The sequence below is a fragment of the Bubalus kerabau genome, chromosome 15 (genome assembly GCF_029407905.1).
Source record: "Bubalus kerabau isolate K-KA32 ecotype Philippines breed swamp buffalo chromosome 15, PCC_UOA_SB_1v2, whole genome shotgun sequence".
Taxonomy (NCBI): Eukaryota; Metazoa; Chordata; class Mammalia; order Artiodactyla; family Bovidae; genus Bubalus; species Bubalus kerabau.
The window spans coordinates 85,170,042-85,195,716 of NC_073638.1; the positions used below are offsets into that span (position 1 = coordinate 85,170,042).

At 65.1% G+C, this 25,675-nt stretch overlaps 1 protein-coding gene across 2 annotated transcripts; it reads right to left on the reverse strand.

Moving 5' to 3' along the window:
- Nucleotides 1-481: 481 nt before the first annotated feature.
- B3GAT1 (beta-1,3-glucuronyltransferase 1) lies at nt 482-23,321 on the reverse strand. 2 transcript variants are annotated; one of them, XM_055548105.1, is made up of 7 exons: nt 22,974-23,321; nt 9,789-9,881; nt 9,534-9,680; nt 4,896-5,404; nt 4,054-4,350; nt 3,131-3,230; nt 482-2,091 (listed from the first exon to the last, which is right to left on the reverse strand). In XM_055548105.1, exons 2-6 carry the CDS (start codon nt 9,790-9,792, stop codon nt 3,144-3,146), a joined length of 1,044 nt encoding a protein of 347 aa, XP_055404080.1. In that variant the 5' UTR covers nt 9,793-9,881; nt 22,974-23,321; the 3' UTR covers nt 482-2,091; nt 3,131-3,143. The 2 variants fall into 2 exon arrangements, with proteins under 2 accessions (XP_055404080.1, XP_055404081.1); XM_055548106.1 differs by lacking the exon at nt 22,974-23,321 and having other exon boundaries at nt 9,789-9,956.
- Between the last annotated feature and the right edge of the window lie 2,354 nt (nt 23,322-25,675).

The window sequence follows — 25,675 nt, forward strand, 5'->3', positions numbered from 1 at the left end:
CCCTCCTCCCACTCCCAGGCCGCCTGTCCAGTGTCCCCCGCTCGCGTGTCTGACACCCCACCCCCTAGAGTCAGCTGCCCTCAGGGCCTGTCTGCCAAGCGCCTCCTGCTGACCGAGCGCTCTGCCCCGGATCCCGGTCTCTGCGCATCTGCCCAGAGGCCGTTCTGACGCCACCTGCGCCCACCCCACGCCCCTCGTCCGCCTCCTGGTGCGGATGGCGTCTGCAGTGCCAGGGCTTTGTGTTCGCGTCCTCGTGGGAGGTGACCCCAAGGCTTTTGGGGCCCACGTGGCACCTGGAGCAGGGAGCGTCCAGAGGGGCACCTCACAGTACAGGCTGGACGCTTAAGTGATGAGAAAGCAGGCAGGGTGGAGGAGGGTTAAGACGGTTAAAAACCATAGTTGACTTTTAATTTCGAAACAAATTAAATAGTTAAATTAAAACAGACCGACGGTGCAGCTGTGGGGGCCGCCCTCCCCCCTGTGTCCTCCGGGCTCTGCCCCGCCCCCCACTCCCAACGGGGGAGCAAACAAGCTGTGGTCACCGACCCAACCCTGGCTCATAACGAACTCATTCCCAACAAAGACGGAAGCTGCAGTCCACCAGGGTTATAACTAAATAAATACACATGCAGCGAAGAGAGGGTGTTAGGTGAACAACTGAACTAGTATCTGCCAAAAAGAAAAAAAAGAGACGATCCCGTTTCGTGGTTCATCACCCATTTCCTGAAAACCAGCCCTGGCCTTCTGGCCAAGACAGTTGCCCAGCCAGGGGAGCTGACCCAGCGTCCAGGGTTGGTCCCGTGAGCGAGGCCACGGTGCCCAGCGCAAATTCACCCACTCAGCTGGTCACTGTCACCCCCGTGGTTCCCGGGCCCTGCAAGGCGGCTCAGGGCTCTGGGTAGGGGGTTGTGGGATGCTCTCCTAACCATGGTGAGGAGGTAAACCCCCTTCAGCACAGGCGGCGATGCTGCTTGGCACTCTGGGTCGCTGCGCTGAGGCCGCGGCCCCACCCCCCGATACCCAGGAGCGGGCTCTCCACAGCCCTCGGGCCCATCCGGCGAGTTTCAGGAGGGTGGGCGCTGTTAGCGATAAAAGTAAACGCCTGTTCGGAGAGGGGGGGCGCGAGCCGTTCCTCTGCCTCTCAGGGGATGAAAATTGTGCTTCCAGCCGTCAGGAGCGTGAGACGGGGCTGGCAGAGGGCTGGCCCGCGGGGAAGGCAGGGGGACCAGCGCCTCCCTCCTGGCGGGGGGCTGCGTGGTTGGGGGGGGATGGGGGAGGGACGCGAGGCCAGCTGACTGCGCGCCCCATTAGGGATAAGTGAGGTTTTGCTTCCCACTCTGTGTGTAAGTCACGATTTGCCAGCAGTCTGGGCTCGGTCTCCCGCCCTCTGGGTTCAGGTCACCTCCGTGCCCTTCTGTCGACCCCTCCGCTAGGCCAAAGCCCCCCGGCCGGGGCGGGGAGGACACCGCCCGGCCCTTCCTCTTTCTGCTCCTGGCCCACCTGCACCTTGAGCCTCTGGTGGGGGCGTCTGCCTCCCCAGTCCCGGCCCAGGCGCGGCAGTGGGCGGGCGGCTCCTTCCGCGCTGGGCGGGGCCGGGTGCGGGGAGTGGCGGGGGCGAGGGCCTGGAGGGGCTCTGCTCCCTGCGCGAGGCCAGGTACTGCCGGGCCTGCCAGGCGCTCAGGCGGCCCCAGGCTCTGGAGGCGGAAGCAAGGAAAGCCCGCTAGGGCGCCGACCTCCTCTCCCGGGAGCAGCTTGGTCCGGACGCCTGGGGCTGGGGACCGCCGTCCGGTGGCCGTGGGGCCCCATGGGGCCAGGGGCCGCTCTGCGGGGCTCTCACCTCCGTCCCAGCCGGGCAGTCCCCTATTTCGGGGCCCATGGCGTCGACCCCGCAGGATTGCCGGGCGGGTGGAGCACAACAGGTCTGGGGGTTCTGTGCTTTAGGGTCTCCGTCCTTCGTCCCGGCATGGGGCCGGGCTCTCTCTGAAGGCCCCACAGGGGAGGGGAGGGTGGCAGCGAGTCCACAGGAGTGCACCTTGGAGGGACACGGCGTGGGGAGAGGAGGCGGCCAGGCGCAGGTCTCAGAAGGCGCTCCTGAGGGGAAAGAGCGAGGGGGCAGTGTGAGGGGGCCGCTGGGAGCTGGGGTCCACGGGGCCCCCCCAGACCCCCGAGGAGCCGGGAGCGTGCTCTGTCTGACCCACTGCGGTCTGGTCGTGGCCCAGGTGATCTGCCATGCTCGGGGTCATGACCCCCGCGGTCTCCTGCAGTTGGGCTGTTGCCAGCAAGGCACAAAAGCTGCAGCCTGACTCGGAGGCCTGAAGACCAAGAGAGCCCCACTCACAGCAAGCCTCCAGCTCAGGAAGGGCCTGGCTGTGTGGGTTACTGGCACAATCCACTCAGCTTTTCTGAGTTTCGTTCCTGTATCTCTAAAGCGTAAATGGAGCCTGTGAACTACTTCAGTACAGGATTTTTTAGGACCAAATAAAAGCAGCAGCAGTTGGGCAGTGCCAGAGACTATTTCTGGTGCCCCAACAACCCATTTAGCAGATGAAGAAAATGAGGGAAATGGGAGCCTGGGAGCTGGGCCAGGCTCTGGAGTCCACGCTTCTACCTCAACTGAGGAGGAAACCATACAGACAGAGCCCGGGTGAGTCCACCCAGCAGGGCCTCATATGGGGAGAGGTTTGTGGCCAGAATGAGATGGGGAGACAGGGAGCCGTCACGAGGCGGTGCTGTGAGGTGAAGGCCTCCAAGCAGCAAGGAAGGGCCCAGGTGTGCAGGGACTCAGCTGTGTGGGGACCCAGCTGTGTGGGGATCCAGCTGTGCAGAGACCCAGCTGGGAGGCCCAGGTGTGTGGGGACCCAGCTGGGGGAAGGGGGGGGCCAGGCGTGTGGAGACCCAGCTGGGGTGGCCCAGGTGTGCAGGGCCCCAGGTGTGCGGGGACCCAGCTGGGGAGCCCAGGTGTGCGGGGAGGTTGCCACCTGCTGGCTTCATCTCTGCCTCCTCCACTCCATGGGGCCTTTGCCGTGACTGTCATGATTAAAGACCAGGAGGAAACGCCTTGGCAGATTTACTCTGCACCCAAGCTTGGAGGGGGGGCTGCTCAGGGTGTCACCGGCTCACATCCCCTTACCTGTGTCCGGGGCTCAGATCTCCACCGTGGGGTCAGTGAAGCCTTTCTTCCCCTCATTCACCAGCACTGGTTTCTCGGTCCGCGTGTGCCAGACCAGGATCTGTGTGTCCAGAGACATAAGACCATATGGGGCCGGCCCCGACCTCGCCCTCCCACCCTTGTCCCTCCCCTCCAGCCCTGTTCCAGCAAGACTTTCTCCATTGTTCTGTATTTCTACCTACCCCCTCATTCTTGCTCTTTGTACATAGGCTGCCTTCACAATATCTATTGGAAACAGAAAATCTGCAGCTACAAAGAAGAGAGAAAGTGGTCCCAAGTTTTCCTCTTGCTTCTCATCCTCCCTTGTGCTTTTTGATGGATCTTGAGGGAGACAGTTCTGGGGCCTCCAGCTCAGCTAAGTGCCAGCCTGGTCCCCAACTGGAGAAGTCCAAACTGGAAGGAAGACGTATCTATGCATGTGTGTGCATGCGCATATGCACAAACATGTGTCTGCACGCCTGTGTGCGCATGTGTACTGGCGCATACACTCGTGCTCGTGTGCATGTGCATGGGCGTGTGTGCACATGCATGCATATACGTGTGCCCGCGTGTCTGTGCATGTCGGTGCGTGTGCACTGGCATATGCATGTGTATGTGTGCACATGTGCCCATGTGCGCATGTGTGTGCACACATGTAGGTGTGTCTGGCATGGAAGTGTGGAGCCCAGCTGATGCGTGGTGAGGGAGGAATTCATTCCTAGGCTCTGCCTGGGGGGCCCCTCCTCGTCCCCCTGCCCACCTTTAGCATGGCTGCCTGAAGGGCCACAGACCCGCCACCCTGGAGGGAGGCTGGCTGTCCACTGGCTGTGCAGGTCCCTGATTAGCAGGGAGCCTCAAGGGCAGGAGCTGGCCTGTGCCGCGCTGCGAGCTCGGCGGGCGCCCACCTTGGTGCAGTTGGCCGCCTTGGGCTCCAGATCGCTGAGGGTGACGAGCTCGCGGAGCAGGCTGCTTTCCTGGTAGCCGCCCTTCACGCCGCGCAGCTTGAAGTAGGCCTGGCTCCGCTGCAGGATGAGCCGCAGGTTGACTGCAAATCCCGCCATGTCTATGGCAAACGGCCGGTGGGGGTCGAACACCGTCTTCCAGCCAACCACCTTCCCTGCCCCGTTGACCCTCGGGGCCTCGTACCGAAGGCCACCGACGAAGGCGACGGGCCACACAGACACCCTCCTGGTGCTGCGCATCTAGAGGGGAGAAGAGTCAGGACACTTGGGCTGCCCAGGGAGGGCATCTGCAGAGGACTGGCCAGGGCTGTGAGAAAGGCCACCCTGCAAGCAGCTGGTGCTTCCCTTGTCACGTGACCTGTGCTTTGTCCTTTGCTGCAAAAGCTCTGTCTCCCCGATTTAGAGTTTGAAATGACTCCCTCCCCTCCCCCACTGTCCTGATTCCCAAACTCGGGGGGTGGGAGTTGGGGGGACACTGAAGGTGGACGGGGAACCCTCCTCCCCTCCGCCCACTGGAAGCCCTACTCCAGACAGTGCCTGAAGCCAGGGCTGCGGTGGGCTGGTCGGTCTAGGAGCCCATGCAGGCCTCCTCCCCCTTCGCCAGGTTCCCCCCCCACCCCTGGTCTGCATATCTGCGTACTCCGTACTGTGTAAGGAATACTGCATATAAGTACTGGGTACAATGGTACTGGGTACAAGGGTACTGGGTACAGGAGTACTGGGTATAAGTACTGATCCCAGGGGTACTGAGTACAGGTACTGGTCTGTGTATCTGTGGCCCGTACCTCCTCGAAGAGCTCCAGGCTGTAGGTGTTGTCGTCATCCGCAAAGTACACCACGCCAGGCTGGCTGGAGTTGCGCGGGAAGGTCTCCCGCAACCAGCGCAGCGCCAGGTTGCGCTGCATGGTGCCCCGGGGGATGCGCGGGTCACGCGCGTCCCCCCGCAGCTTGTAGTTGCGTGGCGTCTCCACGTGCAGATGCGTGTAGTTGAGGCCGGTGTCGCGCAGCAGGCGTGCCGTCAGTGGGGTGCGGCGCGGCGCGTCCTCCACCACCAGCCAGTGCAGGTTGGGCACGTGCAGCAGCGTGTTGGCCAGGCGAGTGAGCTCTGCCTTCTGCACCGGGCGGCTGTAGGTGGGCGTCACCACGTGGATGGTGGGCAGTGTGTCAGACCAGGGGGGGGGCCGCGTGTACACGTACTCTGTGCGCACCACCTCCACGATGTCCCGGTCGGACATGCAGTACTCCCTGGGGTCCGTGCCAGGGGGCGCCTCGCGCCGGGGGTCACCACTGTCATCTGCAGATCAGAGGAGGGGGTGTGGGGACACTGGGCACAAGTGCTGGGCACAGAGGCACTGGGTACAGTGGTACTGGGTACAGGGGTACTGGATAAGGTACTGAGCACAGGGGTACTGGGTAAGGTACTGGTTACAGGGGCACTGGATAAGGTACTGAGTACAGGGGTACTGGGTACAGGGTACAAGGGTACTGGATACAGGGGTACTGAGTAGAGCATTGAGGTACTGGGTACAGGGTACTGTGTAAGGAGTACTGCATATAAGTACTGGGTACAATGGTACTGGGTACAAGGGTACTGGGTACAGGAGTACTGGGTATAAGTACTGATTCCAGGGGTACTGAGTATAGGTACTGGAAACAGGGGTACTGGGTACAGGAGTACTGGGTACAGACGCTGGGTATAAGGGTACTGGGTATGAGCACTAGGTACAAGGGTACTGTGTACAGGAGTACTGGGTATAAGTACTTAGTACAGGGGTACTGGGCACAGGTACTGGAAACAGGGGTACTGGGTATAGGAGTACTGGGTACAGGAGTACTGGGTACAGATGCTGGGTATAGGGGTACTGGGTATGAGCGCTGGGTACAAGGGTACTGGGTACAGGAGTATTGGGTATAAGTACTGAGTACAGGGGTACTGGGTACAGATGCTGGGTACAGGGATACTGGGTACAGGAGTACTGGGGTACAGGTACTGGGTACAGGTGTACGGGGTACAGGTACCAGCCCACCCGGCTCTCCTCTGCTCCTGTGGGAGAGTCAGTGCACACCTCTCTGGGGGCCTGGGGGCTGCTGCTGATGGTCAAGGCTGGCTGCCTGACACCCTCGCCCTGGGTCCTCCTCTTTCTGACCCCTACGCCTGGCTTTCGACAGCTCTGAGCGGTTTAAGGGCAGCTGGCCAAGCTGCAGCGTCGCACCCTGGGCTCCCGTCTGTGCCAAGCTTTGTGTGGCGAAGTGCCCACCGCACTGCCCGCGCCCTTCTCCCCAGAGCTGCTGAGGAGCCCGGAGCACTAGCGCTCCTGCCTGGGGCAACCTTAGTGCTTTGGTGCCACGTACCCTGTGGCCCCGGAGTCCAGGAGCACCTCACCTGGGTTCCAGATAGACTGGACAGGATCAGAGCCTCCCTCTCAGGCCGTTGCCTCCGTCTTCCCCTCCCTGTCCCCCTCCTGCTCCCCCGGGGGGAAAGGACCTGTGGGGGTTGCCCCAAAGGCGCTCTGGGGCCTGACCCAGAATCTAGCTCCCGAACCTCGCTGTGGAGTGTAGGGCTTCACCACAGCACTCTGTCCCGGGGGCTGTCCACGGTGGGCAAGATGCTTCTGGATCCTGAGCCCATCCCTTCTGACCGTCGATGTCCCATGTTTGGGCCAAAGGGTGGGGTGGAGACCCACCTCGGCTCCTCTGGGCCTGTGTGTCTCCTCACATGCACGTTCCTGTCATGCGTTCACAGCCCCTGGGGCCTTGCCTGTGCTCCTGCCCAGCCGTGCGCCCAGGAGGGGTGTGTGTGGAGCCGGGCAGAGGCCCACCTCCATGACACGCAGGCATGGGAGCCCCTGGAGGTGCCCTGTTCCTGCCAGGGCAGCGCTGATGGCCAGGCTTTCTCCCTTATCTGCATCCCCGTGGGGAGCCAGCAGCCAGCCCCTCATGGGGGGACCAGCCCACACCCCTCCCGTTCTGAAAGCGCCCCCCCCACCCCACCGAGGCCTGTCCGGCCACGTGAAGGACTCTGGGTGCTCGCTCCGGGGCCGTCTCAGCGGGAGGTGGGATGGTCGGAGGCCAGACCTCGGGGTCCGAGCTCCGAGGCGCAGACCCCGGCCAGCTCTGCGCTAACCGCACGACCCTGAGCCAGGGGCCTGGCCTCTGGTCACTACTGGCAGCTGCGAAGGGGAGCTGATAACTGCGTCTCCTTTATCCAGGTTCCATGTGGGTTTAGGGGCTCGGAACACAGCCCGGGCTCACAACATTTCCCCTGTGCAGAGGCGGACAGTAAGATGTCCAACTATGGAAAGGGTAGTGGGAGCAATCCCGTGCAGGGGGTGAAGGGGGTCCCGGGAGGCTGGGCTTCCTACGGCTCTAGTTAGCACACGGGTGTGGATGTGGGTGCTGGCCTGGGGCTGGGCACTGGGCTCCGGGGTGACATACAAGTCTCCGGCTCTCGGAGAGTTCCCACGGGCTAATGACCCCCACTGGGGACTCACAGCCCAGGTGGGAGCCTGCCCCCGGGCTGTGGGTGCAGGGTGGGGAGACCGGCACAGGCAACCAAGGGGATTTCTGCAGGAGTTTTAGGTCAAACTGGGAAAAGAAAACAAGCTTCCAGAGAGCAGCTGCAGACCAGGACATAAATAAGGGTTCCTGTATCCTGCCGTGAGCAGAGCTCTGGAGCCCGAGGCTAGGGAAGGACCCTGAGCGTCGCTGTCCGCAGCACCCCCGCCCCCCGCCCTCCCGTCTGCCCAGTGATCACACCCCCGCAGGCGGCTCTGCGCCCTGGAGCGTCTGCGAGCCTACGACGGGCTGGGTCAGGGCTGCCACCGCCTCCGGTCCTCAGGGCCCCATCGCCCTCTGCTGCTGCCCTGGGGCCAGGGCGCCAAGTCCCGTCTCTAGGCATGACCGGCTGTGCTGAGCGCAGCAGCCTGGCATCCCTGAGCCCAAAGCGCTGCTGAGAACAGAAGCACGTGGTGTCACATCCCACATGACAGACCTTGTGAGGTGCGGCGGTGACGACTCGACGAGAACAAGCAGCAGGGCTCCCTGGCGGTCCAGGGTTAGGACTTGGCACTCTCACTGCCATGGGCTGGGTTCAGTCCCTGCTCAGGGAACTAAGATCCCACGAGCCACTCAGCTCAGCCAAAAAAAGATAAGGCACCAAGGAGTGAGGGGAGGAAATGCTGGGAGAGCTCCAGGTGCCCGACGGACGGTGGGAGCTGAGCCGCGCTCGGCCCAATCCTCCTGGAGGAAGCTTCAGGCCCCTGCAGAGATGAGCAGCCTGAAGCGTCACGTCGAGGGCCGCCGGCCCCAGACTGGGGCTCTTGGCCCTGCCTGCTCTGGGGGCTGGGGGCTGCATCAGGGCTTCCTGACCAGGAAAAGAAGACACTCGCCCTGAAAGGCTTTCAGTAACACAGGCTGGAAATCCCACCACCCAACCCCAAGCCCTCCCACAGTGCACGCCCCCCAACCCTGAGCCCTCCCATGCTGCACCCTCCAGCCCTCCTGTAGGGCATGCACCCCCTAGCCCTCCCACGGTGCACGCCCACCACCCCTGAGCTCTCCCGTGGTGTACCCCCCCAGCCCTCCCGTAGTGCATGTCCTGGGCGTGAGTGCAGAGGAGAGCCCGCGAGGCTCTGAGCCTGGGTGCATGGCACCATCCGAGCCCCAGGTCAGCCCCCAAGGGTGCAGTCATCAGCCAAGTCGGCCCCAGGTCCCCACTGGCCAATCAGGGGAGAGTCAGCCCTCCAGGCTGTGGCCACTCCGTCAGGGGAGTCAGGCCTCCCTCCAGGCTGTGGTCACCCCATCAGGGGAGAGTCAGGCCTCCAGCCTCCAGGCTGCAGTCACCCCGTTAAGGGAGAGTTAGTCTCCAGGCCGTGGTCACCCCGTCAGGAGACTCAGGCCTCCAGGCTGTGGTCACCCCGTCAGGAGACCCAGGCCTGCAGGCTGTGGTCACCCCATTAAGGGAGAGTCAGCCTCCAGGCTGTGGTCACCCCGTCAGGAGACTCAGGCCTCCAGGATGTGGTCACCCCATCAGGGGAGACTCAGGCCTGCAGGCTGCGGTCACCCGTCAGGAGACTCAGGCCTCCAGGCTGCAGTCACCCCGTCAGGAGACTCAGGCCTCCAGGCTGCAGTCACCCTGTTAAGGGAGACTCAGGCCTGCAGGCTGCAGTCACCCCGTCAGGAGACTCAGGCCTCCAGGCTGCGGTCACCCTGTCAGGAGGCTCAGGCCTGCAGGCTGCAGTCACCCTGTTAAGGGAGACTCAGGCCTCCAGGCTGCGGTCACCTCGTCAGGAGGCTCAGGCCTGCAGGCTGCGGTCTCCCTGTTAAGGGAGAGTCAGCCTCCAGGCTGCGGTCACCCCATCAGGAGACTCAGGCCTGCAGGCTGCGGTCTCCCTGTCTGCGACGCCCGGCGGGGCGGGACTCACCCTTGCGTGCGGCGAGCAGGGGCGCGACGGTGCTCTGGTGCCACACGGTGACCAGCAGCGTCCAGGGGAGCACGATGAGCACGACGGCGAGGACGTCCCGTCGCTTCGGCATCTCCAAGGCTGGCTGGGCCCACAGCTCTTCGTGAGCTGGGCAGCGGCCGCAGAGGGAGGAAAGCACACGAGTGGGCCGGGTGGGCCAGGCACGGGGCCGCGGGGAGCCGCACGCCAGCCCGCAGGCCTGACCGCTCAACCCACCCATTGCCGACGCAGCTCTGCGGAGTCCAGCCCGACCGGAGTCTGGGAAGGGGTGCTGTCTGCAGTGGGTCAGGAGCCCTGCGGGATGAACACCTGCAAGAGGGGACAGAGAGGCTGGCCAGAGGCCTGGGGGGCCGCCCCGTGGGGCTGAGGACAGGCGGTGCCCCCTCGGTCCAGACACCCCTGCCTGGGATCCCCCGGCTCACTCCCAGGCCCGTTTATGAAGAGGGCACCTAGTTTCCAAGGCTTTAACGCCCGTGGGCCTCTCAGCCTGCCGCTGGGAGGACGCAGAGAGAGCTCAGGCTGAGGTCGTGGCTGTGACGGCCACAGCCTTGTGCTCGGACCTCGTTTCACAGCCTGGATGAAGGCATCTGCGCCGAGTGAGTCCTCAGAGGACTGGCCAGTAGTGTTTGGAAGTGGACTCTGGGAGGGTGCACCCTCAGCAAGCCTGGACGGGACAAGGCCCAGGCTGGAGCCACGGCCAGGGGCCAGCCGAGGGGGCCAGGGGCCAGCCGAGGGGGCTCGGGGGTCAGCTGAGGGGCCCGGGGGCCAGCCGAGGGGGCCTGGGGGCCAGCCGAGGAGCTCGGGGGCCAGCTGCCCCGGGGGCCAGCAGAGGGGGTCGCGTGCCAACAGCTTCCCTCCGGGCCGGCTGAGCTCATGATGAGGGACCAGCGCCCTGCCTCCCAGCCTCCTGGGAGCTATCACCCCCTCCCCCGCCCCCACTTCTGTGCTGAGAGCCCTGCAAGACACCTCTGGGTCCACAGGGGTGGCCTGGGGGGAGGACAGCCACGGGCAGCCCGCCTGTCCCCATGCGTGGGCCCCCCAGGTGTCCAGTCTGGCAGGCCGAGCCCCCGAGACCACGCCCACCCGGCTGCAGGCAGGCGGACGGCCGTCTCTCCTGGCTGAGAGCCAGGCTGAGCAGGACTCTTGGAGGCGCTGCGTCCCTCCTCCCCACCTGGTCCTCTGGCCTGCAGCCCTCCCGGCGGGCCGGTGTGCCCTGGTGGCCGCCCCCGCCCGTCTGCACAGCCTGCTTGGAGCAGACAGCGGATAGGCCTTGGGGTCAGACGATGCAGGCTGGGAGCGGGTTCCTGGACCCCGAGCTGCCTCCAAGCTCCTGGCCGCGGCCCCGTGGGAGGAGCCCAGAGGCCACGCTGCCTGCCCGTCTGGGTGTTGGGCCGCCTCCCTGGCCAGCCCCACCAGTGCCGAGCCCCCGGGTAGGACGCCAAAACTGGGTCGGGACCTTGGTCTGGTTGGCCGCCACAGGCCACACAGGGAGGCCTCCTTGGGTTGTGGGGTCCCCCGAGGCTTTTCCAGGCGTCTGGCCGTGGGGGCTGGCCTGGCCTGGGCACCCGGCCCCTGCCGTGGCCTCCCCCAGGGAGTACTCGCCGCTCCCTGAGTCGTCCCGCATCCCCTTCCTCCTGGTGCTCACTGAGGCCACAGGGGACGGCTTGTGTTGGGGCCAGGCCTGAACCCAGACAGGAGCGGGGGAAGGGGGTCAGGCCCCAGAACCCCTTGGGGGGCAGCCCCCTGTAGGTCCTGATCCCCCGGGGACTAGGAGGGGACAGAGGCAATGGCCTGAGGGGGACGATGCTCTGATCCTGTCCAGTCTATCTGGTCAAAACATGTATGGTGGGAAGGAGGGAGAGGCAGGAAAGCTCTAAAAATAAACTTAGCCATAAACCCAGTTGTGCATTAATTACTTTGGAAGCCATTACGGCTTGAAAATCCCATAACTTTAATGGAGGCTATTATAAGCACGGCGGCGAAGTCATGAAGCTAATTACCAGGCGGTTATGAAGTGAAGCAGGGAGCCCCCAGCCTCCGAGGGAGCCAGCTGGCCAGCAGGGGTCTGTGCGGGGCAGGCCTGGGGCTGGGTGGCTGGGAGCGGGGATCAGGGGGCCTGGGGTGGGGGCGTGGAGTGGGGCAGGCGGAGCACCCCAGACGCAGAGGCCTGAGTCTGAGAGGGAACTGCAAGGATGACCACGGGCCATGGCCCAGGAGGGGTGGTGGGCAGCCGGCCTGGGGTCCAGCCTCAAGCAGGCTGCCCGGAAGAGGCTGGGCGAACTTGGCTTTAAGGCTCACGGCAGCCTGCCTTCTGAGACTGCAGGGATTCCAGCAGAAGCTTGCCCACGCCCCACACCTGGGGAGGAGCTGGTTTAGTCCCACTGGTGGTGGGAAGGGCCATGTGGCGGCGGCGGCGGTGGGCTGGGGGTTGGATGGGTGGCTGGCCATCAGCGCCCGGCCCACAGGGAGGGAGGCTCCGCACAGCTCTGTCCTGCCACTCAGGGAGGTAACTGCAGAGCTGGTGCGTGCACGTGTGTGTGTGCATGCATGTGTACACGTGTGTCTGCATGTGTGCATGCACATGCATGTGCACGTGTATGTGTTTGCGTGTGCATGTACATTGTGTACGTGTATGCGTGTGCACAGGTGTGCACATGTGTATGTGTACGTGTGTGCGTGTGTGCTGCATGTGTACATGTGTATGCATGTGCACGTGTGTGCGCACACGTGTGTGTGTGTGTGGTGGAGGTCAGTAACACAGACAGACCTTCCACCCGAGCCCTCGAGCAGGGCAAGGGCCATGGTGCCCGTAGGCCTGGGATCGTGGCTGGCAGGCGGGTCGCAGGAGGCCACAGGGAGAAGAACCCCCAGAGTATTGTGTACAAGCTGTGCACGCCCTGACCACCGCCCAGCCGCGGTCCTTTCCCTGATCGAGCGCCTGTTGCCAGCCAGCGCGACTCTGCCTGTGAGGCCAAGGATGTCCCGGGAGCTCATGGCCCGCGGGGAGTCGTCCCCCGGGCACAGCACCCGCGGCCCCGACCTGACTTCCCCGAAGTGGTCCGCAACCGGGGGATGCTCAGTGAGTGACCTGCACGGTGTCCTTCAGCATTCGTGTGATGTTTCCCACCGGTCTTCACCTCTCCTGGAGGATGTTTTCCCGGACTCGCCTCATGGAAGCTTTGGAGAGCATTCAATGTAATTCTCGTAGAAACGAGGGCTTTCTTCCTTTCCCGCTTGTATTTCTTTTTTTCTGCCATGTTCTGTGATGATATGGAGCTTCCCTGGTGGCTCAGTGGTAAAAAAAATCTGCCTATAGTGCAGGAGACGCAGGAGACTTGGGTTCACTCCCTGGGTTGGGAAGATCCCCTGGAGGAGGGCATGGCACCCTACTCCAGTCTTCTTGCCTGGAGAATCCCCATGGATAGAGGAGCCTGGAGGGCTGCAGCCCGTGGGGTTGCAGAGTCGGACATGACTGAGTGTGGAGAGATGACGAGAGCACGCAGGGCCGTTTCAGACGGATGAGGAGCAACCTTACATACTCTGGGGAGGCCACAGCTCCCTGGCCCCCAGAGGGCCCCCCGCCTGCCTGCACCACACAGACAGGCTGGGGCATCGGTCCTGAATGGGTGGGGGTGACCCTGCTGGGCCGTGAGGAGAGCAGCTGCCCCTGTCCCTGGGAGCCGAGTGCCCTGGGGCTGGACTGGGGAAGCTGAGCGGAGGTCAGCAGAGTTCAGCAGAGGTCAGCGGGCAGGACGCTGGGAAGGGCCGGCTCTCTCTCGGCCTCAGATGGTCTCTGAGACCTAACGGGACCCCACGAGCCCTAACGGGACTCAGCATCAACCCCGCGGCCCCTGCGCAGGACAAGCCTGAGGCCACAGCTAACTGGCTCCCTCCCTGAGGGTCCACACGCATCAGCTGGCCCCATGCCTCACTCCCCAGCCTCCCCACCCCGCTGGCTCTGCGGGGAGAGGGCAGCATGTGGCAGCCGCTGACCCCGGCTCTGCCCTCACCCCTGGAGCAGGTGGAAGAGGGGGCCTTCCACCCCAGGAGGGCTCGGACGGCCCCTGGGTCTGCAGCCCTGCCCTGGCAGGCTGGGTTCCTTCTCTGCAAGCCACGGCGGCCTCTGAGACAGGCAGGGCAGTCTTGGCCCCGTTTCACAGGCTAGGAAACTGAGGCCTGGAGGGCCCGGGTCAGAGTCTCAGAGTGCTCATCACAACTGCTCCACACATACTGCTCCTGCCGGCAGGCCTGGCCCCTCGGGCAGCACCAAGGACCCAGGTTAGCCAGGAGGGGCTGTCCACCGGCTCACACGGTGGGGGCTGGAGGGACCCTGGGCCTGGTGCCATCTTCCTCCGCTTTGGCTGAGACCCCAGCCCCTGGCCGGGGCGGAAGGACACCTGCTCAGCATAGGCTGCGGTGACGGCTTCAGGTTTCTTCTACCCAGGAGTCAGGAAACAACAGTCCGTCGGTCGTGTTTGAACTGGTTTCTCTTCTGGTTTTTCAGAAATAGCCTTGGGATCGGGTTTGGATTCTGACTCAGTAGAGAATGGAGACAGGGTCTGATGTGTGTGGTCCCCTGCGCTGCAGGAGTCTGAATGGCACAAACCAGCGGCACCAGCGGCCTGACTGACATCCCCGTCTTCATGCAGAGGGTCATCCATGTGCCTCATGGCCCCTCGCAGGAGGGTGTCACCTAGGGTGTGTCCTGGGTGCCCTGGGCTGGGCCCGAGGCACACGCGTGACCTGCAGCGTGGCTCCAGGTGGGGACACAGACCAGAGGGAGAGTGGCCCACCCGACAGCGGCCGACCTGGGCGAGCGCCCCCGTGAAAGCTGCCGCGGGAGGGCCTCGGGCAGCTGTCCCGTCCACAAGGCCTGTCACAGCCCTGCTCGGGGGTCTGAGTGTCCCCGAGCCCACTGGCCACCTTGCAGGAAGCCTGGGCACCAGCTGGGCACTGCGCTGCACCTCAGCACGTCGATTGTGATGCAGCCCCACAGCGGCCGAAGCACCAGCTCCCTGCCCTCGGACGCAGTCTGAAGTTTCATTCGGGAGGTGGCGACGCTAGGTCCATTTTGCGAGCTACTCGGAGCCAGCCTCCCCCCCACCCCAGGTGATATCATCATGTGTGCATGTGAGCTCGCGGCCAGGACCGCCTCTGAGTGAGTTCCCGGGCCACATGCGTGGCCTCAAGGTGCAGAGGGCTCTGAGGAATGTCCCCCAGGAGAGGCTGTGTGGACGCAGCAGACGGTGACCCTGGCCCTGGGACATGGCCTTGCCTGAGTCCAGCGCAGCCGCAGTAAACACCCTGGAACATGCCGCCCCTCAGCGCCTGGCTCGCTGCACTGCCCCGGGCCCTGGAGGCTTGGGGCAGCTCAGGACATGCTGACACTCAGCGCGTGGGCTCCCGGGCACCGGCCTGGGTGGGCGGGGGCAGGAGTCGGGGCTCTGATAGGAAACAGAGGGCAGGGGCCGGGGGCCGGGGCCCGGGGGCTGGGTGTCCGAGGACGCGCTGGCCTAGGACAGCGTGCAGAGCCTGCAGGCCGTGGGCAAGGGTGCACTCAGCCTTGCTGGGGTGTCAGCGCGTGGCCGTCTGTTCCCACTGCCCTGCCCCCGCTGTCTGGCGTCCTGCTTCTCTCTGCCTGTTTCCCTTGGAGCTGGTGGCCTGCGGTTTGGGATGGGGGTCCCACCGACCCTGCAGTTTCCAGGGGAGGCCACCTGGCACTCTGAGCCCTTGGCCTGACCCCCGGAGCTTGCCAGACCCCACACACTCTGCGGCCAGCCCACACCCTGCGTGAACCCGCTGGTCTTGCTGGTTCTGTGTCCGTCTGCAGCCCCCAGGCCAGGGGCTCCTCCGGACCCCTCTGGGCCCTGCACACTGTGGAGGCTGCACTGTGTCTCTGGCACTGAGTCTCCTTTGCAACGCTCATCGGGCAATTTGGGATCTGCTGAGGGTTCCGTGGAAAACCCCAGCGCAGGGCCTGCCCCGCAGAGAGCTCCACGAAGGCTGCAAGACGTGGAATATCATAGCGGGGACGGCAGCAGCCTGTTTGTGACTCCAGCTGAGTGTCCGCGTCCGGCAGAGACGGGACTCGGGGTCCCTGGCTCCTCTGGGCCTGGCCAGCCTCAGGCGGCTCTCACAGAGGTTCCTCCCTCCCCAAGACGAGGCTGTGCCTGCAGGTGGTGCCCGTGGCATGGACTCCAGGGAGGGCAGGGTGCCCTGTCTCCCTCCATCTCCAGGGCGGGCAAGCCGAGGCTCCTCCTTCGGGCTCGGGGCTGAGTGCGGAGGTGGGAGGTTGACGCAGGGCTGCCCGTTTCCTGCCGGGCTCCTGAGGCTGCTCTCACTGCCTCTGCCGCCCATCTCTCCTGCCGCCCCGTTCCCTCCCTGGGGTCAGCCGCCCCCGCGCTGGGAGAGACACTGGGAGAAGTGTTGCCGGAGGTGCCGCATCCGAACAGGCAGCGACAGCACCCCAGTCTCAGCCCCAGGCCTCACCCCGGCGGGTGGGTGATGGACCCAGAGTCCCAGTCTCAGCCCAGACCCCACCCTGGGGAGGGGGTGATGGACCCAGAGTCCCAGTCTCAGCCCAGACCCCACCCTGGGGGGGCGGTGAGGGACCCAGGGTCCCCAGTCTCAGCCCAGACCCCACCCTGGGGAGGGGGTGATGGACCCGGAGTCCCAGTCTCAGCCCAGACACCACCCACCCTGGGGAGGGGGTGATGGACCCAGAGTCCCAGTCTCAGCCCAGACCCCACCCTGGGGGGGCGGTGAGGGACCCAGGGTCCCCAGTCTCAGCCCAGACATCACCCTGGGGAGGGGGTGATGGACCCAGGGTCCCCAGTCTCAGCTCAGACCCCACCCTGTGGGGGTGATGGACCCAGAGTCCCTAGTCTCAGCCCAGACCCCACCCTGGAGGTGGGGGGTGAGGGACCCAAGGTCCCCAGTCTCAGCCCAGATCCCACCCTGGGGACGGGGTGATGGACCCAGAGTGCCAGTCTCAGCCCAGACCCCCAGACCCCACCCCGGGGGGGTGATGGACCCAGAGTCCCCAGTCTCAGCCCAGACCCCACCCTGGGGAGGGGGTGATGGACCCAGAGTCCCCAGTCTCAGCCCAGACCCCACCCTGGGGACGTGGTGATGGACCCAGAGTGCCAGTCTCAGCCCAGACCCCCAGACCCCACCCCGGGGGAGGGGGGGAGGCACCCAGGCTGGGTGTCAGCCCCGGATGGTGGTCTAGACACGCTGAGCCTCATGAGGGGCGTGCAGAGGGCCGCCCCATGCATGGGGCTCCAGGGCCAGTGGCCCCACCCTGGGCTCTGCAAGGGGCCGGCTCCTGGCCTGGGGTCCTGGGTCCTGGCTGGGCTGCCCCTTTGCCAGCCCTGCCTGTAGCCTCAGCCAGCTGTGCTCTTGCCTCCCTGTCTCCTGGGGGCTGTCGAGCACGCCGGCCCTGCGGTCGGCACTAGACTGTCGGGCAAGGCGGGGCTCCAGGAGCCTGGTTCTCAGAGCACAGAGGCGTCTGCGGCCCCGGGCAGGAAGGGCAGTGAGGAGACGCCATCGTGGACTGCCTCCCCGCCACGGTCTGGCAGCAAATGGCCTGCCCGTCTGAGGACCGGGCCGGCAAGACACTCCACATGGAGTGACCCTGCCCAGCGGGGAGCAGCGCTGACGCTGCTCTGGCACAGAGACCTGGACTCGGGGCTCAGGAGGCGCGGCAGGACCGAGCCCGACCCACTCACAGAGGCACAGGGTGGTCGGGCTCGGCAGAGCGGGGGCTAGGGAAGCACACGGCTTCCAGCGTGCAGAATGAGGAGTCCTGGAGCTGGACAGGCGCGCAGCGGGGATGTCCTGGGCGCCCTGAGCACTTAAGAGCCGTTAAGGTGGTGCATCCTAACTGTGCATTCTATGAATTTCTGCCACAGAAAAGAACCTGCCATCCAACAGCTGTGCTTGGATGGATCAGCAGTGACACACTGGGGACTGGGCCGGGCGGCACCTATGTGGTCCCAGCGCCAGACCTTCCTGCTGGCCCGCACGGGGGTCTCCATGGCAAAACACACAGTGGGCACGTCCAGGGGACGCGCCCCAGGGGTTCCAGGTAAAGCTTTAGGCGTGCGCAGGACATGGTGAGAGGCTGGCAAGCACACACACACGTGCACGCACACGCACGCACACAGTGCTGGTGTTTCCAGCCAGGGGTGTGGGGACGGGTGGAGGCGTGCATGCTGGCTCCCAGGGGGAGGTTCACGGGGACGAGAGAAAGTCCATGTCAGCACAGAGTGAGTTAGGCGAGCAACACTTCCCTTCACCTCAGAGGCTCAGAGGATGAAAGGAAACAGAACAACATGCTCAGCACGGAGGCCGGGGGCAGAGGGTGTGCACACACTGTGTGGTCAGAGTGTGTGTGCGCACCGTGTGGTCAGACTGTGTGCACACACCGTGTGGTCAGACTGTGTGCGCACACCATGCAGGCTGCTGATTCACTGGTCTAATTAAAGTTTCCTGTGTATTTCCAATGCGATGCCTGTGGCCCGAACCAGCTGACCTTCCCTGGGGCCCTGGCAGGACAGTGTAGGTGCATCCTCCCGCCAGCTGTCACAGGAGGACAGCAGAGGCCTGGCTGGCTGGTGGGGGAGGGGAGCCCGGTCCCATGGTGGACCTCTCGCCCCCTGCCTGGGGGCCTGAGACAGGGAGGGCAGAGTTAGACTCAGGCCACAGTGCGGGGCCAGGCAGCAAGGTGCTGTGTGACCCAAAACAGAAGCAGAACCTCTGTGGGTAGCTTCCTGATCTGCAGAAAGAAGGGCACATCTACAGATGCAGAACCCTAACTCTGGGCAGATGGTCTCCCCACCCTGCTCTGGGGTGTCGATCACGGGGGCTGACCGAGGGCAGCAGTGTGGTTGGGGCCAGACACGGGCACACGCCTCACACATCTGTCATTTTAGATAAGGAGACGAGGCCCCTGGGACTGAGTCTGCAGCGAGCGGCTGACACAACCGGGCCTGGAAGCCAACAGCAGCCGGTTGCTGGGCCTGCCTGGCCAGGGGCTCCTCTCCCTCAGGACCAGGGCTGGGAGCCAGGCAGAGCCCTCCCGACCCCAGCTGCCCCTGCCTGCCCGGACGCCCTGGAGGCCGGAACCTCGTGTGCTCCTTTATCTTGAACGCAGAGGGCTAAGCAGGGCCCTTTGGGGGCAGGAGGGGGAGCTGTGCTCACTCGCCAAGGCGAACACGACCCGAGATGGTGCCGGGCTTACCGTGTGGCCACGGCCCCACCACAGGGAGGAGACGGGCTCAGGGCGGTGGGCGACAGAAGCAAGGCCACAGCTGGGCCCCTCCGTGTACCAGGCACACTTCGTGTCGTCCAAATGTAGGCAGATGGAACGTTAACTACCATGGAATGAATAATTTAAAAAATTGCTGGGAGTTCCCTGGCGATCCAGTGGAAAAGACTGCACACTCCCAATGCAGGGGCCCTGGTTCCACCCCTGGTCAGGTAACTGGATCCCACATGCAGGAACTAAGAGTCTGCACGACGCAACCAAAGATTCGGCATGCCGCAACTAAGGCCTGGAGCAGCCAAATTTAAAAAAAAGAGGCAAAAATACCTGCTGAGCAAAGCACTTACTGCTCCTGTTCCAAGTGAGTAACACGATTCATTGTGATTCTCATTCCCACCTCACAAGCATCCTGTTATCGTCCCACTCAGAGACAAGACACGTGGGGGCACAGGGGGTCAGGGGCGGCCCCAGGGCACACAGCATGGGCGCACAGCACGCACGTCCTGCAGCCCCCGCTCTCCGCACTCGCAGGTGCAGTGCCGAGCCCGGGGCAGTGCTTGCCAGGGGCACTCAGGGACGCTGGGCTCGTCCTGGACGCGTCTGTGCCATCCTGCGGGGCGGCCACAGCCCCGTGCGCGCCTGAGCTTGCAGAAAGCGCTGATGTGACTGGGGGATGCCCACCAGGGGAGGGGGCAGCTGCGCCACGTCCAGCCAGGCTCTGAGGCTTTGAGCGCCGGGCAAGTGACAGACCAGTGGTCACCACTCCCCAGGGAAGGAAGCGAGATGGGGCAGGGGGAGGAAGAGGCGACGGCACTCGCTCAGCAGCGCGCAGGGCCCACGAGGACCTCAGGCTGGGTCTCTCCTGACACCTGCCCTCTGACCCCCGCGGCCCCGCCCCCGCGGCCCCGCCCCCTCCCCCTCCTTCATGAACAACGACCAGGGCCCCCCTGTCTCCCAGCTGCGGGGCGGGAGACCCCCTGCTCAGGGCTCAGATCTCAGGGAAGACATCCCCAGTCCAGCCAGCTCTTAGAGGTCCACCCTGAGACTCCCCTCCATTGAGCTTCTGGGTGGCAAAGCCCTAAGCCCTGCCAGACGCTTGGCGGGGAGGCCACTGCCCTGCCTTCAGCTGCTGTGCTCGGGGAGCACAGATTCATTTTAATATTGGCTGCAGCTAAACCTCATTAGGAAAGTAAATTTGCTGTAGCTGCAAAAAAAAAAAAAAAAAAGGCAACCCACACAGTCCTTCCTTCCAAAGCTAAGCTAAACAGAAAACCTGATCTGACTGGGGCCCACTTGACGCCTTACCTCCCTGGGACTGGCCCGGGGCCCGGGACACAGTAGGTGCTCAGTGCGCCAGTGTGGAGCAGGGTTGGAGCAGCCCCTGCCCACCTGGCCAGCTGGCAGCACCCACACCAGGGGGCCACCGGCCTGGGGTTCCTGTCGGTTGCATGTATTTTGGGGGGACACTGGCCAAGAAGTACAATGACCGCACCGACCACTGATTCCACACGGAAACCGTGTTGCTGCCATTCAGCAGGGGGACACCGAGCGTGTCTCCCCCAGTGGAACGGCAGGGGCAGGACCAGGCCCCAGGCCTGGAGGCGGAGGTCTGAACAGAGAGCCGGCAGCAAGGCCGGTGAGGCAGCCCCAGGGTGGGAGAACGGCTACTCCATTCAGAGGCTTCCGGATGCCAGGGGCTCATGGGGAGGGAACAGATGCAGACACGACGGTGACGCCTCTCGAGCGCTTCACCCACAGACGGCCTGGCCGGAGAGGCTCCTGGGTCTACAGGCCTTCAGGAATCAGGGCCTAGAGGCCTCCGCTTTCCCCAAAGTCCTCCCATCCGATCACAGAGACCGAGGCAGCCTCGGCCTGGCCAGCCTGTGCCCTGCACGGCACCACCTCCACGTGCCCACCCCACACGCCCAGCAGGCCCCGCAGAGGACTTCTGGCCTGCAGGCCTGGGCTGCGAGCAAGCTTCCCTTCTCCTTCTCCCCAGAAGGCGTGGGGGTGGGCACACGCAAGAGAGTCCCTTCTGCCCGGAGCTCCCCTGAAGCCCACACTCCTCCACGTTCCTTGGGGGGCCGGCCCCCTGCCCTGGCTGCTGGCTGCCGACACAGGCGGACATCTTGGAAGGAGGCCTGAGGCGGCCCCCACTCTGCTGGACCCCCGGCGCCCATGCTTCTGTGTCTTTGTCTGCCTTCTCCCGCAGCTGCTCCACCTGCCTCGGACTCTCAGATTCTCTCTTCCTGAGCCCGGCCTCTCCTCCTGTCCAGTGCTCAGCAGAGGGGGGCACTCGGGCAATTCCCGGCCCGCTCAGCCCCTCCTCTGACCAAGCTGGACCAACACGCTTCCCTGACCCTAGAGCTTGGTTTGCGGTCAGCTCACTGCTGGACCCGCCACACTTGTGAAGCTTCCGCCGTCCTCATCACCCTGTGCTCACAGCCAGAGAAGGCCAGCCACCCGGGTCCCCTCTCCCCTCGCCCCTCAAAACCATGGGGGAAAACCCAGGTGCGTCCAGAGACAGCGGCCGGGGGCAGGGCTGGCCCTCCGCTTCTTCCTCTGGAGCCCCCAGCCTCCACCAGCCCCCTTCAGATGGGCCCGTCACTGCTGCTCATCCGGAACCTCTGTGCCTGCATTCAGTCCCGTGCCGGTGAGCTGCCAGCGCACCCCAACAAGGAGGGGCTCACCCATGGGCAGGCCCAAAACGGGCACAGCAGCCGCCTGGCACTGAAGGGGGCATGGATCCATCAAGCCTCCCTGCTCCACACCTGGGCAAGCCTTCTGCATCCCCCCAAGATGGGGAGAGGGGGATGAATGCAGCTCCAGAAGCTTTGGGGGTGCTGGGCATGGACTGGGTGCAGTACGGTCTCTTTGAGGGTCTCACGGGGGAAGGGTCTTTGTTCTAAACAAAGGAAGGGGACTCGATGTTCGGTCCAGTGAGGCCACTAACAGACTCCAGCTCAGCAGCTTCGGAGGGGATGCCTCCGTCTCTGTGCTGGAGGCAGGGAGCCCTGGGGGACAGAAGGTGGATCTGGGGAAGCAGGAGCCTCCGTCCGGTAAAGTCACACGCCCACAGCCCCATAACTGGGGGAGCCGTGAGCCCCACCCTGACACAGCTACACACAAGATGTCATTGGCTGCTCCGGGGACATCCCCACCCAGTCCTGTGCAGCAGTGCATATCAAGCCCCCAGTGGGTACCCCACCCAGCCACGCAGAGCTGCCCCCACCAGCCTGGGGCGACCAGCCGTCTGCAAGGCCGGCCTCAGCATCCAGGCAGAGAGAGCCCCAGAGCCCCGCTGCCCAGCGTCGACAAGAATCCATGCAAGCAGCGCCGGGCTGGGACTAGGCCTGGCCGGGGCAGGACAGGCAGAGGGCTGGGGAGGGTCTTGTTTCTGCCTCTGCGTGCGCAGGGGGCGGGTTCTCTCAACCTCAGCTCCAGCCCCAGGCCGTCGTCACCTCCTTCCTGGCCTCCCTTCCATCCTCTGCTGCCTCACACCTCAGTTTGCTCCCCTAAGCTTTGGGCTCTGGTTGGGAGGGACTGGGGCCCCAGGCCTGAGTCCGGGTGTGGAGGGCAGGCGATGAACTCGGTCCTGACTCCTTCTGCCCCCTGCACACCTGTCCTGACACTGGGCCCCCTCACCACCGCTCAGCCCCCCGCCTCGCGGGAGAGTTGTAGACACTTAACTTGCCAGTGGCTGGAGACTCCGGGCTTGGGGACGATCCTGGGGGACCCGGAGCAGCGGTGCTGACCCCCAACTCCAGGTCGCCAGGAACCACCTGCTGAGGTGGGAGGAACGGCCCCAGCGAGCTAAGAGCCTGGCCTGCGGCTGGCAGGGACTGAGAACCAGCTTCCCCTTCTCGATGCGAGGAGGGCCAGCACCACCCAGGTCTTGTCTCGAAGCAGCCCCTCGACTGCGGCGCTTCCTGGCCCCGGCCCGATGCTGGCCGATTCTCCAGCCGCCCCGCTGCGCGCACCACCATCCACGCGCGCGCGCACACACACACACACACACACACACTCAGGCACACACGCACACAGGGGCGCGCGCACAGGCGCCCGTAGCACATGCCGCGGGCGCCGATGCGGACGCATAAAGGGGCTCTGTACGCGGCGGCGGGGCCACTGACCTGCGGCGGCGAGTCCGGATCGTCCCCGGCGCGCTCCATCTCGGCGGCGGCCCCTAGGCGCCGGTCCCCGCGCCCCCGGGCTGCTGGCCCCGGCCACGCGCGCCTCCGGCCCCGGGGGCTCTCGGGCTGCGGGTCCCCCGAGGCCCCTTCATCGCCGCGAGGTCAGCGCCGCCCCGGCCCGGCCCTTCTGCGCTCGGCGAGGCGGCAGCCGAGCCCGCTAGCGCACTCGGGGCGCGGGGCGGGGAGGACGGGGGCGCGGCAGAGCGAGCAGAGCCGGCCGGGCGCAGGGCGGAGGCGCGGGGCCGGGGCGCGCGGCCGGAGCTAGCAGACCGGGCCGGCGCGCGGTCCTCTCGGCGGCGGCGGACGCGCCCGGGCCGCCGCGGCTGTGACAGCGCCGCCAGCCCCGCCCCCGGCCCGCCCCCGGCCCGCCCGCGGCGCTGGAGCCCGCCGCTAGCCCCGCCCCGCGCCCCGCCCCGCGCGCCCCGCCCGCGCGCGAGCTGCCGGCGGGACCCGCGCCGCGGACCGTCTATACAACCCCGCAGGCGGGGCCGGGGGCGCGAGGAGGCGCGGACCCCCGGGTGGGTATCGCCCCGCGCCCTCCCAGGCGCAGGCGGCCCGGCTCTGTGCTCTGAAGCGGGGCTGCGGGAGGGGGCGACACCGCCAGGCCTCGCTCCCCGGAGTTAGAGCCCCCCGCCCCCAACCCCGCCTCCATCCCGGCCGTTCCTGGCGCCCAGTTTGGCAGCCTTTCTCAAAGGGTGATTGTTTCCGGGCCGGGCAGTCGGGGGGCGGTTCTCTGGGCCTGGGAGGCTGAGCGCGAGGGCGGAGAGGGAGATGGCCGGTGGGGACAAGTGGCGCCTGCCTGGCCGCAGGGGTGCCTGGTGCGTGGAGATGGGGCCCGTAGGGGGCCCCCCGTCGGGGCGCTGCTGCCTGGTCGGAGGCCAGACCCCACCTTCCTCGTCAGAGGAGCCTGGACTTACCGGGAGAAAGAAGCGGGCCAGGCGGTGTGGGGGGCAGAGGGGTCACAGGAGCAGAGAGGCGCAGGCTCCCAGAGTTTCAAGGGCTCTTTGGGCCAGGAAGTGGCTGCTTGTTCCTTGCCTGTGTGTTCCGGACGGTCTAGGGGTGTCAGCCCTGTGTGTGCACGTGTGTGCGTGAGGGTGTGGGCTGCAGCCCTCCATGGTGAGCCTTCCAAATGCTCTTTGGTCAAGTTCCTAGAGACGGAGAGGCCTTCCTTCTACATGTTTTAAGGGTTTGCAGCCCAGGTGGCCGTCCTCCTGGACACGTGCAGTCAGGGCCACCCTGTGTCTCTCCCACAGCACAGGGGCCAGCTCCAGTAGTGGGGGGCCTCCCGGCCCCAGGGGACTGAGGCAGTCAGGGGCCTCCTTCCCTCCCTTGGTGGCCCCCTCCCGGCCGTCTGTTGGGTGTTGCTGCATTGAAGTGGGACCACGGGGCCCTCTCCTGGCCCCTCTCTGGCCTGGGCACTACGGAGCCCAGCCCTGCTCCTTGTGCTGAGGGTGTGAGGCGGTGGGGGCAGGCGGGAGCAGGGGCTTCGTGATTGGCTGCTTCAGCTGAGGTCTTGAGGTGAGGAGGGGGTCCCCGTGCAAGCTGCCTCAGGGACATTTGAAAACAGGGCGAGTGACTGCCTCCAGGGCCAGCCGCCCTCCCCCACCCCCTCTCCCATCCGCGTGTTTCACAGCCCGCTCTGCCGTCACGGAGGCCATGGCAAACCTAGCCCGAGCACCGCCTGCTGCATGCAGGGTCTTCTTGGTCTTGTGATGAGACGAGAATGGCAGGGGCCTGCTCTGCTTCCTCCTCCCCGGCTGGAGCAACCCTGCTCCCAGAATACATCTTCCCCCTGTGTGCTCCCGTGGTGGGGGCAGGGAGCAGAGCAGTCCGGAGGAGGGGCTGGGCCTTCACTCCTTCCTGGGGAGTCGAGGAGTACAAGGGCAAGCCAGAGCCCTCTGGAGCCCTGTAGGTTTCCCCCTCATCTTGCCAGCAGAGAGGAGTCACCCTCTGTGTGAGGAGTGCGGCCGTCCATCACGGCCCCCAGGCGCTGAGCTCGGGGGAGTTTGTGCAGAAGCCAGGCCTTCAGGCCAACTCTGAAGGCCCTGCCTGAGACCCCTCCTGGTTGGCCGTCTCCCAGGAGCAGTCAGCGGAGGGGCTGGACCAACCGGCCGCGTCCCGACGGTCCTCGCCGCTGCAGCCCACTGGGCTCTCCCTTGTCCGGCGGGAGCATGGCCAGACGGGCTGGGCTCACCGTTCTTGGAAGAGCAAGGGTGACAAGAGACCCTTTCCCCAGGGCCCGCCTTACAGTGTAGCCCTGGGCTCTGTTTATGGAACTTCTACATTTTAATTTTTAGAAGCAGCTTAACACAATAACATGGGGTTAAAATTAGCATGCCAAGGCTCCCTGAGGACAGAACACCTGCCCTTGGTTTCCGCGGGAAGTTTGAGCGACACCCCGAGTGCGTGGACACATACAGCTCTGTGGACACAAAGCATGCACACAAAAGCAGGTACATGCGCAGGCACACCCACGCCCTCCCTGCTCCAGGGCAGCTCCCGCACCCTGCGGACACGTGTGCACACACCAGCCCCACCGGGTGGTCGCGCGTGTCTCTCTGTTGGCCCAACGGGTCTGTGAGAATGCTTCCCTCCGGCTCTGAATTTAGAGCCTCGCTCCAAACACCTGTGGCAGCCCCTGG